The sequence below is a fragment of the Crocodylus porosus genome, unplaced genomic scaffold (genome assembly GCF_001723895.1).
Source record: "Crocodylus porosus isolate Cpor-Errol unplaced genomic scaffold, CroPor_comp1, whole genome shotgun sequence".
Classification (NCBI taxonomy): domain Eukaryota; kingdom Metazoa; phylum Chordata; order Crocodylia; family Crocodylidae; genus Crocodylus; species Crocodylus porosus.
The window spans coordinates 33,622,636-33,635,041 of record NW_017728918.1 but is presented as its reverse complement, the minus strand read 5'-3'; the positions used below and the strand labels follow the sequence as shown (position 1 = coordinate 33,635,041).

Below are 12,406 nucleotides of genomic sequence, written 5' to 3'. Positions count from 1 at the left end.
ATCCTAGCCACCCTAACTGTGAAGTAGTTCTTGCGGATGTCTGATCTAAACCTACTCTCCAACAACTTGTGGCCGTTATTCCTTGTTATGCCACAGGGCGCTAGGGGAAACAAGTTCTCTCCCAAACCTTCTAGCCCCCCTAGTGAGTTTATAGACTGTCACCAGGTCCCCCTCAGCCTGTGTGATATTTTAATTAGCATTTGATCACTAGGAATAAAAACAATGACTGTAGTTAATTGTTAAATTTTACTAGTAATCATTGGCATAGTTGTAAACTCATACAGGTCAAATTTGAATATATATTTATTTCCCCACTTATGGGAAAACTTATAGGAAAATTCCTGTTCAAACCAGCCAGCAGTTCCACTTCTTTGCCTCCTCCTCCTTCACCTAGCCATGTGTCACCTTATGAACAATATTCATCTGCCTCAGCTTCAGTCGGTCTCTCTAAGACATCCAGGCATTTTGCACAACACACAGCTTGTAAACCCTTGTAGTGCAAGTGTGTCAAAGTCATCTGATCCCAGGAGCCAGATGAGTGGTGCAGGCCATACAAACCTGCAGACTGGCCCCACATTCCAGTATGTGTTCTGGAGCATCCTGATGTGGCTGCACTGGGATGTGAACTGGAGCACACACTTGGAGCGGTGTATCAGACCATTTAATGTACCTTGATACCTGTGGGCAGCACCAGGGTCCAGGGCATATCTTGTAACACACCTGCTGTAGTGTCTTCAGTAAGCATGTGGAGGGAGTCTGGGGAGCATACCAAAGCAGTAGTGTTTCTCAAGAAAGAGCCTATTGAATGGTTTTTGCATTTAACATCTGCTTTATTCTTTACTCACTGCATTAAGTAAAATTGGCCAGCTATTAAATTTAATTTTGTCAGGCATTGTATAAATGCCAGGAAATTTCTAAATCCTATTCATTGGTGCTTAACAAGGACACTGTAGTTAAATATCTAGTAGTGTTTCCATTATATGTCCTGGCTTTGAAATGTTAAGTTCTTTTAAGTATGTTAATTCATATAGAACCATAAGTTAGCACCCAGTTTCATTGCATGAGTTTTTGTTTTCTTTTGTAAGAAGTGGCATAAATCAGTAAAACATTTTTTACCTGTATTGGAGAGCACAAAAATACTTTCTTGTTTCAGCAGCTATGTTGACAAAGTAAAGTTAAATAATGGCTGGGAGAAAAAAACCCTGAAAGAATCTTCATCACTTTTTGGCACTTCTGGGGAGCTAGAACTCTTGGAACCAAAACAACTCCCTGCTGCCCTTTTCGCCCTTCCTGCTCCATTCCTCATGTTTTCATCCAGCCTTTCAGAATTTATCACTTCCTGCTTTCATAGTATTATGCTGTTTGGCTTTTTGCTTCAAGTAGTTTTTTTTTCCTTTTGTTTTCTTTTTCAAAAAAATATAGATGAAGTATATAATTTGTAAATAATTGTTGTACAGATACTCTTAGGGAAGATATTATAATTGGTTCTTTCCCTGTGAATTTGAGTTGGTAATTTTGGAGGTCATTTCAGTTGAGCAATGCACTATGGAATGTTTCCACAATCCAGTGCAGTTGAGATATTGCTCTGTCTGAGTTTCTGTAGACTTTGATGGAGTCGAGTCATTAAACTGACTTATGATAATCTGTTTGTTTCTATTATACATTAAATGAATAATGCTGAAATGCTGTAGTAATTCAGCTCACAGTAATTCAGCACCATCTCAAAGTGGGCCTTAACCTTACCCTTAAGATTGGAGTGCATCCAGGTCTGGGACTGAGGAAGCAACTGCAAACAAGCTGCAGCAGAGACTTGTATAGTCCCACTGATGGGACTTAAAAGTTCCGACTTTAAATTCAAATCAGTTTTCATTGAATTTAAATGTATTTTCTCCTGCTACTCAAGGTAAATGACAACTAAATGGCTTTTATCTGGGTACCCACATTTTTATATGGGAAAAAATGGATACAGAATTGTACGTGTGAAAGAGACAATTTAGTTTACTGATCAACACCAGTAAAGCAAATTTAGATATCAAAATATATTAAATTTGAACCAAAGCTGATCAAACTCTTTTGGTACTTTGAAGTTCCATTAACTACTATTTCAGTGTTTTTCTTTTAAAGTACATGTGCACTTCTCTCTTTGATCTGAAGCTGAAAACAGAGATTCCATCATACCATTGTTACTTTGATTATTCACACCAGCCACATCTACGCAAGATACTGACTGTGCAGTTGCAGTCACTTAGTACTTGCATACCCACGTACTAAATGACTGCATCCCTGCATGGTTTCCTGGTGATGTTGACTATGCAGTAGTGCATTACTATTGTGCAGTAGCTTGTTATTACTGCACATGGTTCATGCCATACGATGCTACTGTGCAATGGTAATGAACTACTGATCAGTAGTAATGAGCTAATGTGTAGTAAGTGTGAAACAGCACCTTTCCATTTTGATGTTTTGATGGAATAATGTTTTGTTTTGAATTTTGTTTGATTTCAAAAGCACTGTTCCATTTTCTTTCATCAAAATTTTTGCTGTTGCGACGTTGTTTCTAAGTTTCACACATAGGCTATAATGGGGAAGAACAGAACTGCCTATACCTTTGTCATTTCTAGCCTGATTGGGATGAAACCTGCAGAGATGGTAGCTGCTTATGAGGGCATGAAGCCTGCCAAGCTTCAAGGAGATAGCTGTAGCAGTTTCTGGGAAACTGCACCTCAAGGTGCTGTCAAGCAAAACTATCACTTGTCGGCAGTGATAGCCTCCTGTCATCCGGCAGGCAGATCTAGGGACCCACACCCCTGGGAGGGCTATGGGGCTGCACCAGACACCTCCCAGGGGTGTGGTCCCTGGTCTGCCTGCCGGATGACAGGAGGCTGCTGCTGCCACCTAGGACCAGCGCTGGGTGCGGGCTGTGCCCAGCACCAGTCCCAGGGGCAGCAGCACATTTGATTTCATGTATGAACTGAGCAATTTGCATAGTCTGCCCGTGTCTCAATTTTCCCATCAGTTGTTGTGAAGAACTTCAGGATTCTTGAATAACTAGCACTATAGGAAAGCAAATGATTACTGCTGTGCACAGCATAGTTGAATAGCAGTCTATAATTTTGTCTCTGGAATAGAATCTAATTGATTTTTCACTAATGGATGAGAAATCCATTGCAGGTTAATGAATTTTGCAAATTAGCAAGTAAGCAAACAGTTATGATTATAAAAAATATTAAGGATCTTGTTTCTCAAAGTGTACTTTTTTCCTTGCTTTTGAACACTGACTGCTCTTTTTGTTTTAATTTTTATTATTAGGATATTAGCATACTACTATAAGTACCTGATACTGTAATTTATATTAGATTTTCAGCAGTACTGTGATGTAATTTCTTAATGTAATGAAGTGTCTAAAAACTCTGTTATTTAAGCTTTACTGGTGGACAGGGTGAAGTAATATTTGGGTGAGAATTATTGAATTTCCCCAACAGCTAAGTGAGAATTGGAAGGCCTACTGTATTTATTGCCTTGCTTTCTGTAACTTCATTAAAATGTTAATGTTATAGCTCACGAGAAAAGTGTACTGAAACAACACGGGCTTCTTATGTTCTTACATATTTTTAAATAAGCAGACTGATAGATACGTTATTTCAAATTTTTGTTATTTTATATATTGTATGAAGTATTTCACATAAACATATTACTCTAACAATATAAGTGTGTGTTACAATTTGTTCTCTTACTACATATTGCTTCACTTTCATGTACTGACAATATTTAAAAATAATTTTATGTTTATCTCAAAAGAATAACTTCTTCTTTTCAAATCTCACTTTGGGACAAATCTTGAAGTTGTTATTCTTTTTAATACATCTTTGATTCAGGCTGATTGTCATTGATTTCAACAGGAGTTTTCCCTTTTGTGAGACTCAAAGATAGGATTTTCAGAAGTCCCATGGGACTTGTGCTCTTTAATCCTACCCCAAGTAAAAAATTAGCAGGCATATAAGTACTGACCATTTTGATCTGGAAATTCATATATTATTATGGTGAAGACGGATAACATTTTCAGGAGCCAGTAGGGGCCATATATTCAGCATATGCATGTAAAATTAAACTTATGAACTTCATTTGTGGGGACAGTTCTTCTACTGTTTATATCTAGCTTAGAAAGAGTTATTGAAATCTTACTTCTGCCTGAATTTCAGGATACCTTAAAACTGTAAAACAAAGTATTAAATACATTATTTGCCTTTAGAGAAATTAATACCTTCAGAGAAAATCTAAAAATATGTTAGATGAGGGAGAAAAGAAAACCTAACCACCTTAGAATTTGGCTGAACCAGAATAGAATTCATCTATCCTGCTCTTTGATGAAAATTTACACAAAAACGTAAATTCCATGAAACACAGAATGTGTTGATGTGATGATGCAGTTCTTTGTTGTGGGTAAACTCAATGTACAACAAATCACCTGTTGTTCAGATTACCCACCTGATATGTGGGTAATCAGAAGAAAAACAAGGTCAACATTGGACCCTTGCTAAACCAAATGGGGCAGCAGGAAACCAACACCCAGGAAGAAGTTAATCTCATAAATGATTACTTTGCATTGGTCTTCCACTAACCCAAGGGGATCACCCTGCAAAACAAGATGCAGGATTGCCAGGGTATGGGCACCCATCATTGGTAAAGATCTTGTGCGAATTTGAGACCTTGAGAGGCTGGACACCCACAAATCAGTTGATCTGGATGGAATGCACCCAAGAGTGCTAAAAGAACTGACAGATATCATTGCATGGCCAATGGCAAGGATATTTGAGAACTCTTGGTGCTTGGGTGAGGTTCCTGAGGATTGAAAGAGGGCCAATGTGGTGCCCATCTTCAAGAAAGGGAGGAAGGAAGATAGAGGGAACTACAGGCCAAACAGTTTGACCTCAATCTCTGGAAATATATTGGAAAAAATCATCAAAGAAACCATCAAGAACAGGCTACTGGAATGCAGCATTCTAACATGACTTCATTGTGGGCAGGTCTTACTTCCTTCTATGACCAGGTGATGCATCACCTGGAGAAAGGAGAAGAGGTTGATATCGTCGACTGGGTCTTCAAAAAATGTCTTTGACTTTGTCTCCCATGATTGACCATGGTTAAACTGGGGAACTGTGGCCTCAACAACCTCTGATGACTCAGGATCTGGCTTCATGGTCAGACCCAGACAGTCATTGTTGATGGAGCCATGTCAGCCTGTCGCATGGTTACCAATGGTGGCCCCCAGGGTTCTGTATTTGGACCAGTACGCTTTAATATATTTATAAATTACCTGGATTCAGGTATCAGAAGCAGACTGGCTAAATTCGCTGATGACACCAAACTGTGGGGAGGCATGGTCACACTAGAGGATAGGCTGGTGATTCAAGCCAACCTGGACAGGCTCGCAAGTTGGGAGGATGAAACTCTGATGGCATTCAACACTGAGAATGCAAGGCACTTCACCTCAGGGGGAACCCCCCCCTGCAGCATGCTTATAGGCTTAGCAGGGCTATGCTCACTTGCACCCCAGCCAAAAGGGACTTGGGGGTCATGATTGACCACGAGATGAACATGAGCCACCAATACAATGTTGCAGCTGGTAAAGCAAACAGAGCTCTGGCTTGCATTCATAAGTGCTTCTCAAGTAAATCTCAGGATGTCATCCTCACACTGTACTCAGCCTTGGTGAAGCTGCAGCTGGAGTACTGCATCCAATTCTGGGCTCCACAATTCAAGAAGGATGTGGAGAAGCTTGAGAGAGTCCAGAGGAGAGCCACATGCATGATCAGAGGGCAAGAGAACAGGCCTTATGAAGAGAAGCTAAGAGCCATGAGACTCTTTAGCCTGAAAAAGCGCAGGCTCAGGGGTGATCTGATGGCCACCTATAAGTTTATCAGGGGTGACCACCAGGATCTGGGGGAACGTTTGTTCACCAGAGCGCCCCAAGGGATGACTAGGTCTAACAGTCACAAACTCCGGGAAGACTATTTTAGGCTGGACATAAGAAAAATGTTATTTACCATCTGAATCCCCAGAGTCTGGAATAGATTCCTCACAGAACTGGTGCAAGCACCTACTCTGGACACCTTTAAAATGCGCTTGGATGAGTATCTTGCTTGGGTCATTTGACCCCAGCAGACTTCCTGCCCCTTAGGCAGGGGACTGGACCCAATGCTCCTGCAAGGTCCCTTTCAGCCCTAATGACTATGAAGTCTATGATGTAATATCAGACTTAACTGATTTAGGTTAAACTGGTCTATCAAACTTCTGTCCCAGATCCCATCCCAACTCAAGCTACCTCACAGTCTCCCAGCATATTGGGATGATTCGTGGTCCCCTGCAAACATCCCCTCACAGGACTGCTTGTTGAAACACGGCTCAGACTCCGCTGCTCCAGCCTAGCACCTAGATGGCCCCACCCCCGGGCTATCACACAGCTGAGACAGCAAAGCCTCTTCCTTTGCTCCCCATCCTGCATCCTGCCTGCACTTGTCAGCCCAGTGGAAGTGGGAGGTGAGGAAAACAGAGCCTCCCCCCACCCCAGCCACAACCACAGTAGCCTTGGTCTGCCATGCTTCAGGGAGCCAAGGTGAACCCGTCCCAAACCCTCCACTCCCCTGTGTGGCCAGTAACCTAACTCTGCCACTGCCACAAGTTGGGGGGGTGGAGCATTTCTTCAGGCCAAGTACCTGCCCATGTTGCTGGGCATGGGGGCACGGGGGAAGCCCCTTACCTCAGGGGGGTTCCCCTGACCTGGGGTCCCCCAGATTGGGGCTGCCCTACCCTGGGAAACTGAGAGGAATTACTCCCCAACCCCTTGCATGGCCAGGCTGCAGGTGGGAGGAGGGAAGCATTCCTCTAGGCCAGATGCCTGCACATGCAGCCAGGCATGAGAATCCAGTGTGAGCCCAATGCCTCAGGCGGATTCCCCCAGTCCATCCTGGGGCCCCGCATCCAAGGGAGGGAGCCGATGGGAACCCCCTCTCTCCCTCCCCCATGGGGTCGGGCAGTTTGGTGCAGGTGGGAAGCGGGGAGCATTCCCCTGATCTGGGTGCCTGCAGCTGGGTGTGAGGGCATAAGGGGAGACCCATGCCTCAGGGAGTTCCCACTGGCCCAGCCTAGGGTTCTGCAGCCCTGCCCCAGAGATCCAAGCGGAATTCCCCACACCCCCGTACAGCTGGGTGACTTGGCTCTGCTGCAGGTGGGAGGGAGGGAGGGAGCATCCCCTGGGACACAGGGGGAGCCCCATGTTTGGAGGGGCTTCCCTTGGCCCATGGCTGCCCCTACCCCCTGTTGCTGCCACACATGGGAGGGGGGAGCATTCTCTTTGACCAGGTGTCTGCCCCTACAGTCAGGCATGGGGGCACACAGTGGGAGCCAAGTTGCCAGCTGGATAGCGGGAAGGTGGAGGAGTGGGTTCCTCTCAGCAAGGGGCACCTCATGGCAGGACAGCCCTGGGCTGGGTGACCTTGCTAAGGGAAGTCCCTTGAGGCTTCTTTCCCATGTCCAGATGCCCAATTGGGGGGCGGGGGGAGGATCAGTACTAGGACGGGGTCTCCTTTCATCTCCCCTGCAGGGGGACAGCAGGGGGCCTGGGGTGTGCATCAGGGATGGCCCCTGCTTGGCTGGGCTGGGCTGGACTTGACAATGGCTGGCAACATGAATTCAGTTCACTATTGGTTCAATCTTCACAGCTTAGAGAAACCTGAAAAGAATGGCTCAATTCCACCCTAGCCTTTTTGACTATTTGCACTTAGCCAGGAACTTCAGTGTATACTGAACTATATACTGCAGGGTTTTATACCAGTGGCATTTTTTTGGAACCTCCAGAAATATTCAAGTTCAATTAAGGGAAAAAATATTTGGCCAGCTGCAACTTGTTATATCAGAATAAACTTATCTATCCCAAACCTTTACTAGCTGTTTCCCATCCATGTTCACACCACACACGTCTGATGAAGGTCCTTGCTGGAGCAGAGTCAATATGATTCAGCTACATAGGTTGGGGCCAAGAGCCTATGCACTATGGTTCATGCCTCTGTGTACACCTGAAAGCTAGTTGTACAGTGGATGGTCAAGGGCAACAGAAGGGGCTGAGGAAGGTGAAGATACAGATTTGATGGACTGAAATTCAAGGTCACTCATCTGAACTGTGTTAACTCAAATATAAGACAAGATTTTTTCCCCCCAATCAGCAAGGGGAAGAAAAGCCCCTCACTTTATATTTACGTACCAGCAAACCCCTGCCCCCCTTATCCCTCCCCCTCATTAAAAACACTGTCTAGCATTAAACTGCTGCTAGAAGTAGCATGTACTATGAAGTTGATTGAATGCAGCTCAGTCTGAACATGCTCATAAAATACATGTCCCACATTAGGCAAGCGCAGTGATGGGAACGTAGCAAAAGACTAGATTAGTGCAGTCCATCTGAATGCAATATTGTGCCCATTGTGCTCAGTCCCCCTTAGCACCAACTGTTTTTAAAGTCATCGTGAACCACTACATCAAATACATTTGTACTTCCTCTTGACTCCCACAGCTGAACTGCACCTTTCTTTTCCATTTCCAATTATTTCTGTTTCTTTACCAGCCTTAAATATCTGGCAAACATCTCCCCTCTCTTTGCTATGTGATTACTGTGGCTCTTCTGTCTATGGGCTGTCCCCACATGCAGAAACATGTAGTTGCTGCAGCAAAAAGAGCAGTAGCACAAATTTGCACCTTTGCTGGCCCTAGTAGCTTTACCTGGGACCCTGGGGGCCTCCTGAGACAGCAGCAGTTTTTATCTGGCCACTCAGAGCCTGGCTAGCAGCCAGAGCATGGCTCTGGCCACCAAGGCTCCATTTCCGATGGTTCACATTTTTTTCTCAAAAGTGCAGATTTTGTTAGCAGAGGATTTTTTTCTGTTTTTTCTTACACTGGGATCTCCCTGTATCAAAAAACCCCACCATGCTGCAAGTTAGCAGCACAGTAAATGGGTATACACACACTGAGTGCAGTTTGTGGTGCCTCAAACAGTTTTGAGGTGTCTCAAACCATGTGTGTGCACTTCTTGGGGTGGAGATGGACCGGGCAGGGGTGGAGATGGACCTGTGGGGTGGAGATGGACCAGGCAGCCCTGTACCCCATCTGCATATACATTTTTTGAGGGTCCCAGGACTTCTGACCAGAACATCCAGTTCCAGTCATGAATGGCAGGTCCTGTCAGACCAACCCGGTGACCTTCTATGGTCACCAAATCCTTAGATGCAGGGGTAGCAGTGGACGTAGTCTTTCTGGGCTTTCTGCAGCTTCTGCCCTTCCCTCTGTCCCTTTCCCCCACCTTACTGTCACATACAGCTCACTTTTTCCACATTGTCCTCAGGGGGGAAGCAGAGCCTAAGTAGGGTCTGATAGTAAATGTGGCAGGAAGGTTGCAGGGAGAAGAAATTGGTCAAGGGGCTGAGGACAAGGGATCTGACCCCCCCAGCCACCTGACCCCCCACCACTATTTTCCCTGCTGTAGCACTGGGAAGGGGACAAATTCAAGACAAACCTCCAATAATTTGATTCTACATCTGGAAAAATATAATATTTTTTTTCCTTGTAGAGAATTTAATAACTGGGGGGTTGTCCTATATACAGGGTCACCTTATGTTGAAGTAAATATGATATATATTGTGCTTCTGTTGAAGATTGAATTTTAATTATCACTGCTTTTGCCCTACAGATCATACATATGGGATGGGTGAATGAGAGACTTGATGGAATTGATTCATCACAGATATACAAATTCAAGTTCCTGGCATTGAAAGGTTCATCCTTCTACATTTTCAGCAGTCCACCAGTAAGAAGTCAATTATAATTCTTGTGAGTTTTGGGGGTTTTTTTGTAAGAAACAGTTTTTAATAGCACTGGACACTAATTCTTTCCTATTAATTAAAGCTGTTGACTGAGATTCTTTAAAAAAAAAAAAGAAACTTGAGGAAAATAGTCACATGCATGCCACAAATTACATTAAATTTAAGTAGGATTAAGATATCTAACTGTTAAGCTTTTTTGAAAATCACTTACATAAAAGTCTGTGGGAACTGGGGTGTTCAGAATATGTTAATGGGCACATTCCTGGTTCAGATTCCTCTCAGGTGGATTGTGATCAAAATTTACTCTTTCACACTGAGCATCTAACCTATTTATATGTGAAATGATTTGCTAGTTAGTCTAGCTCTCTTCAGAAGGATGTTAACAGTAGTACTAACCAGTTGAAAATTTTGCATGCAAGTCATAGATTGAATTATAACCGAGAACTATCACCACTAAAGGTGGATTTTCTTTAAGGATTACGGCATGCTGCCAAGATAAATTGTGCCACTATTACCAGAGTTGTAAACAAAACACCCATATTCCCGTAACAGGTTCATTGAATACCTTTTAAAAACACTAAAAGTTCCCCTAAAGAAACAAATCAAAATGAGGAAAAGAGTTCTAAAAATCTCAAAAACAAGTTGTGCTCCAGCCTGGGAGCAGCAGACCACAGCAACAGCTGCCAGCTGATCAGTGACAGCCTTCTGAGTCTTCTTTCCCCTAAAGAAGGAAGGCAGGCTGTCATTGATAAGGCTCATTAACAGATTCTGTTGGGAGGAGGGGGATCAAAGAAGCAGCTACTTTCATCTACTGGCTCGAGAGCACACCTTTGTGGTGACTCTGTCATGTTAAGGGGAATATATACTTCAATGACACTATTTTTGTAGTGCTAGAAAGCATCCAGGACCCCAAGGAATTGGTACTCTGAAAAAATTTTAAAGTATTAAAAATAGAATTAAGTGCAGCTGCAAAAAAACTGGTCAACTTAAGTGTCAAAAGAATTCAACAGCAACACTTCCATTGCTTTCAGCTGAAGGAGGAGCATATCTTACCTTATTAAGTGTGAATCACATAACTGTGAAGTGAGAGACAGCAAGTATAAATTATGAATTGTACACAGGAGCAATCAATGACACAGTATATCTTTTACATATTAGCATTCCAAAGCAAATACTCCTGTTGTGTTGGCTCACAAATGGCCATATAACACTACCTTTTTTAATTTGGTAGTGTTGGAGAAATGTTGAAATTAGGGAAAGCCACATGTGAAAAGCATGTCGTCCTCCCAAAAAATCCTCTTTACCTCTGGAAGGCAAGCTAAAGAACTACATTTTTATTCAATTATCTCCATCTAGGTAAAAACCAAATCAAAAACAAAATTCAAATATTAAACCAATAAATAATATGGCATGCAAATATAAATTTTAAAAAATCTTAATTATGGCTTTCAAACCTGTTCTAGAAAGAGAGTGTTTAATATAATTAAAACTATCCATCTACATGATGCTAATTGAGGCTAAACTACTTAATTTCTCAAAATTCATCTCTCTGCAAGTAGGAGACAAACGATAATATATTAGGGCTGTGCAAAGCTGTGGTATCCAATTAGATTCAGAGGAGATTGGCCTGATTTGGCAGCTGAACTTCCCAATCCAAATTGAATTAAAGGTCAAAATCTAATTGGAAGCCTCTGAATCGATTCAGACAGAATCAAAGAGATTTGGAGATTTGGAAGGCTTGCAGCAAACAGAAACTGAAAAGAGGGAGGGGGAGGGGTGATCTTCCATATACGGATATGGCTGAGTGTGGTGGGGAAAGACTGCTCTAATATTGACATCTGTAGGTGGCCAGTGACTGTGATCTTTCTTTAAGTTCCCTTCCAATCACAGTGCTCTGGGGGAGGGACATAGCTTTATATGTTGTTTCTATGTCTGAAGTGATCCGTGCCTTTTGTGAGCTGTCTCTCTCTTGGAGCAGCAGTGCCTGAAAGGCTTAGTCTCTTGCTGCAGTCTTTCTTCTTGTAAGGTATATCCTGTCCATTGAGGATCCCCACCTTCAACCCAGAAGGAGGTGGGTAGTGTAATATGGGATCATTCTGAGGTGACAGATGATCCCAGGTACATTACCTGCCAGCACTGCCAAAGCAGATGAGCTGGGGCAAGGAGGTGAAACACTTTACCACCACAGCGATGCTGCTGCATCTCAGGAAGCAGCACCCCCCTGCCCTTATTCCTCCTCAGCCTGGCACCACTGGGAGCATGCCCCAAAATAAGTCCCCCTCTAACTCCAAAGCCTCCATCCCCAAGATGCAGAGGCAGGCCACCCTGGACCAGTGAGGGAAAGGCAGAGACAAGGGGGTGCATTCAAAAGACAAAGTCCCCTAGAGCAGTGGTCTCCGAAGTGGGGTGCGCAAGATGGTCCATTGGGGTGCAGGAAGAAAATATTAGAACTTCTATTTATATTTATATAAATATACATATATATATATTTATATATTTAAGCATGGGGGTACATGCTTAAAATTTTTTTACTGATAGGG

General features: G+C 43.3%; 1 protein-coding gene across 1 annotated transcript in view; it reads left to right on the top strand.

The window, feature by feature from the left end:
• Nucleotides 1–12,406, top strand: part of SNTG2 (syntrophin gamma 2) — a 294,588-nt gene that overhangs the window by 212,574 nt on the left and 69,608 nt on the right. Inside the window, exon 12 of the mRNA XM_019538149.1 lies at nucleotides 9,734–9,850. Within this exon, the coding sequence (XP_019393694.1) occupies nucleotides 9,734–9,850 (117 nt within the window). The remainder of the gene's footprint in view (nucleotides 1–9,733; nucleotides 9,851–12,406) is intronic.